This window comes from Primulina tabacum, chromosome 14 (assembly GCF_025594145.1).
Source record: "Primulina tabacum isolate GXHZ01 chromosome 14, ASM2559414v2, whole genome shotgun sequence".
NCBI lineage: Eukaryota > Viridiplantae > Streptophyta > Magnoliopsida > Lamiales > Gesneriaceae > Primulina > Primulina tabacum.
In genome coordinates, this window is record NC_134563.1 from 22399994 (window position 1) to 22405837 (window position 5844).

Genomic DNA, 5844 nt, shown 5'->3' on the forward strand with positions numbered 1-5844 from the left:
CTTATTTCGTGATTTCAACGATATATTATATTATATAAACCGCTGCTGGTATATTTGAGCTCGGCCCAGTTTTTAGAATTCTTGGCCCAGTTCACTTATTAAGACTGGGTTTAGTTGAAGAAGCACTTTAACAGACAAAAAACACTTTAAAAAAATTATTTTCAACTTTAAAAACATTTTTGGTGTTTTATAAGTGAAAAAACTTAAAGTATGTATTTTGATAAAAAAATTTATAAAACATTTTTGATTTTTTTCAAAAAACATATTCTCCAAATATAGTTTTTTTAATAACAATTAGGATGTGTTTTTAAGTTTTTAGGCAAAAAAATGTGGGTCAAATGGGTAATGTATCGGGCCATGATGTAAATGGGTCATTTCTCTCCCAAGTCTCTCTTCCGATAACCTTAAAAGTTTTTTCCCTCCTTCTCATCACAACCCCCACCACCGTCGTCCTAACATTTTTTTCCGCCCTTTTTTTTGGGTTTAGAATATAATATTGCAAGAATTACAATATTTTTGAAATTATCTCTTTTTATTTTTTTTTTATTATCTTCCCTATCACCGAATGATTGAATACACAAGCCTATTTATAGACTAATTTTAATTTGACACTAAGCAATAATAATATCCTTCAATTAATGCAGATTCATTCCATCCAACCATGCACTCCTCGGCTTCTGCTGATTCATCTCACATCTTCTAGGATTATCCAAGAATATTGAAAGCCAATTGCAAATTAATTATTTTCAACACCCCCTCTTAATTTGTAATTCGGGTGTGATTCTTGAATTGCTCCAACTTGTCCGCACTTACAGCTTTCGTGAATCCATCTGCAAATTGCTCTTTTGTATTTATAAACTCCAGCTGAATTTCTTGATCATTCACTAGATTTCTGATGAAGTGGTGACGGAGTTCTATATGCTTCGACCTCGCATGGAAGACTGGATTTTTTGTCATTGCAATAGTGGACATATTGTCACAAAAATTGTTGTAGGACTATCTTGATTTTGATACACATCTCCCAAAATTCTCCTAAGCCAAACTGCCTCACAAGCAGCATCAGTGGCAGCAATGTATTCGGCTTCTGCTGATGAGAGTGAAACGGTCTTTTGCTTCTTTGATGCCCAAGCAATAACTTTTGTTCCAAGGCAAAAAACATATCTAGAGGTGCTTTTGCGGTCATCCAATGATCCGGCCCAATCACTGTCAGTGAAACCGATAAGCTGATTTTTGTTCTCCTTAACGTATTTGATGCCAAGTTTTCTTGTGCCTTGAAGATACCTCAAAATTCTTTTTGCAGCAGCATAGTGTAACTTGCTTGGATCATGCATAAATCTTGAGATCAAGCTAACTGGATAGACAATGTCTGGCCTTGTATTTGTGAGATATATCAAAGAGCCAACCAAACTTCTGTACAACTTAGCATCAATTTTTGCTACTCCATCATTCAGCTGCAACTTCTCATTAACAACAAGTGGTGTCAATACAGACTTGCAATTTTTCATTTGAAACTTTTTTAATAACTCATCAAGGTATTTCTCTTGAGAAATAAAGATTTCTCCTTTTGATTGCTGAACTTGGAGGGCCAAGGAAATATTTCATGAGACCCAAATCAGTCATCTCGTATTCTTTCATCATGGCATTTTTATATTCTTGCACAAAATCTGGATTTGTCCCTGTATAAATTAAATCATCAACATAAAGACAAACAATGAGATACTCTTGCGCACCTTTCTTCACATACAATGATGGTTCACTTTGACTTCGAATAAATCCATTATTTTGGAAATAGCTATCAATCTTGCTATTCCAAGCTCTTGGTGCTTGTTTTAACCCGTACAATGCTTTGCGGAGCCGATAGACTTTGTCTTTCTTGCCTTCAACCTTATAGCCTTCTGGCTGCTCTATGTACACTTCTTCTTCCAAATCTCCATTGAGAAATGCAGATTTGACATCAAGTTGATACACAGGAAACTCTAATTGGGCTGCTATGGCAAGAACAATTCGTATGGTTTCCATTCGAGCGGCTGGTGCAAAGGTCTCGTTGAAATCAACTCCAGGCTGCTGAGAATTCCCTTTTTGCAACTAGGCGGGCTTTGTGCTTGTGAATGGAACCGTCTTCCTTGAGTTTTCTTTTGTAGATCCACTTAACTCCAATGACGCTTTTGTCAGTGGGAAGATCCACAAGTTCCCACGTATTATTTTTCTCAATGCTGGCAATCTCCTCATCCAATGCTTTTTGCCATACTTCTTCTTTAGTAGCTTCCTCAAAACATTGTGGCTCACTTGAAAAGAACGCCACATCACATGTTTCATAAATTTGCCTTAAGCTTCGAACCTTTCTTATAGGGCTTTCAGAATCAGTGGTTCCTGAAGTATAGGAATTTGGACTTGGGCTTGCACTTGGACTGGCGCCACTTGTGGTTGGTTGATCCACTTGATTTGCTGAAATTGATAATGGCTCAATTGGATACTCAAGCGTTGTCTTCATCTTTTGATCATCTCCCCAACTCCAAGACTGTTCTTCATTAAAAATAACATCTCTGGAAATTATTAACTTATTTGTTTTCGGGTTAAACAAACGAAAACCCTTTGATTCATCACTGTAGCCAATAAAAATGAGTTTTTCTCCCTTTTTATCAAACTTTTCTCGCTGCTGAGAAGGGATATGATAATAAGCAATGCATCCAAAAACTTTGAGATGTTGTACCTGAGGCTTTCTTCAGTACCATGCTTCATATGGAGTCTTATTAGGAAGTGTCTTTGTAGGAGATCGATTCAGAATATAAACAGTAGTATTTACAGCTTCTGCCCAGAATGACTTTGGAAGCCCTTTGCCTGCCATCATGCTTCGAGCCATTTCTACAATCGTGCGATTTTTCCTTTCGGCAACCCCATTTTGTTGTGGACTGTAACGAACTGTCAGTTGCCTTTGGATCCCCTTCTCTTTGCAAAAATCCATGAAGGCCTTTCCAATGAATTCTCATCCACGATCTGTTCGTAAAATCTTGATCTTTTTGCCATTTTGATTTTCAACAAGGGTCTTGAACTCCATAAATTTTTGAAATGCTTCGGACTTCTCCTTGAGAATATAGACCCACATCATCCTTGTATAATCATCCACGAACAATAAAAAATACCTGTAGTTATTGATAGAAGGTGTCTGCATTGGTCCACAAACATCGGCATGTACTAACTCGAGAGGGACTTTGGCTCGATAGGAGATCTTTGGAAATGGAAGTCGATGCATTTTGCCAAAGATACATCCTTCACATGGGCTTTCCTGATCTGGAAAGTTAGGAAGACCAAAAACCATTTTCTTTTTCTTCAAAAAATTCAAACCTTTGTAACTTAGATGCCCATATCTAAAATGCCAAAGATTGTGATCCTCGTTTAAGGTACTCTTCAATGCAACTTTCTGAGCCATTGGCAAATTGAGAGGAAAGACTTTGTTTGGAGTCATCTTGATACTTGCTATCGTGAGTTTCTTCTGTTTATCAATAATAATGCAAAGATCATTATTGAACTCCACCTTGTAATTTTTCTTCAGCAGCTGGCCGACACTCAACAAACTTTGAGTTAACTCAGGCACATAAAATACATCCTTGATAATGTTGGTTTTGCCGTCTTTTGTCTGGACCGCAATAGCTCCCTTTCCGGTGATTTTACAGCCTTATTATCTCCAAGCTTTACCTCTGATGAGTACGATTCATCCAGATCCACAAACATATTTTTGTCACCAGACATATGATTGCTGCATCCGCTATCAACATACCAAATATTCTCAAGTTGATGTTGAGAATTTAAACAGGAGTAAAATACTTGATCAGTCTCATTTTTTTTAATTTCCTCGGTGAAATTTGCCTCCCTAGATTCACCGCCATCTTGATACCAAAAGTCTCTTTGAGAATGATTTGCATTTCGACATTTTTTGCATTTGTTCCAGCAGCTATTGGTGTCATGGCCATTCTTTCTGCAAATTCCACAATAAGATTCTTGATTTTGACTGGAGTTTCTCGAATTGCTGAAGCTTCTACCTCCTCTATGACCTCGAGCTTGAAAACTCAGATACCTTCCACGACCTCTTCCTCGTGATGATCTTTGAATCGGCTCCTTCTTCTTTTGTTGCAGGGTATCATCCTCTTTTTGTGAGATATTAACCTTTCCTTGAAAGGCTTGCTCCAAACTTTGATTTGAGAACCTGCTCATCCGTTTCTCATGGGCTTCGAGAGAACCCATGAGTTCATCCAAAGTTAATTTAGAAAGATCTTTGGATTCTTCAATCATAGCAACTATATGTTCGAACTTTGCTGGCAAACATCGTAGAACTTTCTCTATGATCTTCTTTTCTTCTAGATTGTCTCCATATCCTTTTATTTGGTTTACAGCGGAAGATACTCTAGATAAAAATTCTTGCACATTTTCAGAATCCTTCATGGTCAAATTGTCGAAGTCTCGCCATAGATTTTGTAACTTGATTGTAATCACCTTCTCATGGCCACCGAATTGATTCTTCAAAATTTGCCATGCATCTTTTGCTATATTGGCACTCGTGATGTGCGGAAGTATGAATCGACTCACCCCTTGGTGCATAAAGGACAAGGCTTTTGCATCCTTTGTTTTGTTCTCTTTATGCTCTTTCTTTTGCGCATTTGTTAATGCGCCTACCTCCTCCGTTGTGAGAGAGGCGAAACCCTCTTCGACGATATCCCATAATTCATGAGACACGAACAAGGTCTTCATGAGAACACTCTAAAGCTCATAATCTTGACCAACAAAGATAGGAACACCTTGTTGGGAATATGTGAAGGCAAGCTCTTGATTGCCGGTGGATGCCATATAGGAATTTGGGAGGTAATATTAGGCCAAGGGTGGCTCTGATACCAAAAATATGTTGGGTTTAGAATATAATATTGCAAGAATTACAATATTTTTGAAGTTATCTCTTTTTATTTATTTTTATTATCTTCCCTATCACCGAATGATTGAATACACAAGCCTCTTTATAGACTAATTTTAATTTGATACTAAGCAATAATAATATCCTTCAATTAATGCAGATTCATTCCATCCAACCATGCACTCCTCGGCTTCTGCTGATTCATCTCACATCTTCTAGGATTATCCAAGAATATTGAAAGCCAATTGCAAATTAATTATTTTCAACACTTTTCATCTCAACTAGACACCATCATCGCCCAAACCCCTAGTCTCTTGGCTTTCTCTTCGCGCACAAATCATGGCTGGTTGAAGTATGTGAGTGATCCAAACAACTCTTCCAAATATATGTTCTCATTCTTTTCTTCTTATTCTAAAGTCCCACAATATTATTTTGTTCATTAATGTTTCTACGATTGGTTAATGGATAATGTTCAGGCTTGTACCTCTTGATATTGAAAGTTGTGACAATTTGGAAGCATTTGGAGAGGAACATGAATGATAATACTCCAAGTTCAGGTTGATTTTGGTGGAGAGTAGGATTCATTGCCTTGCTCAATACTACAAGAAGATCAAGAAGCTACCACTCTATCCGGAAATAGTAATATGAATGTACGTACCATTATCTTTGTGTTTGCTTTTCATTGCAGTTTACTATAAATTATTGTGTAAAGTTTGTGTTTTTCCAACCCATTGGAGGTTATTATTATGATAAAAGAATAATCTTTGAATCTACTGTTAGAGAATAACCACATGAAAACCTAGATTCTATCACGTTATATCATCAAGAATTTAACTAATAAACTGTAGTGGAAATATACTTGAAGTCACAATCCTTAATCTTTTAGAAAGAGTGATTAATCTTTCATATATATGCATTCTTTCTTTTGGAGAGCTCTTTAGTTT

The 5844-nt window shown here is 36.8% G+C and overlaps 1 protein-coding gene across 1 annotated transcript; it reads right to left on the bottom strand.

Annotated features, from left to right (window-relative positions):
• Positions 1-953: 953 nt before the first annotated feature.
• LOC142523850 (secreted RxLR effector protein 161-like) lies at positions 954-1505 on the bottom strand. Its single transcript, XM_075627581.1, has one exon. The coding sequence runs from the start codon at positions 1503-1505 to the stop codon at positions 954-956; it is 552 nt and encodes a 183-aa protein (XP_075483696.1).
• Positions 1506-5844: the final 4339 nt, after the last annotated feature.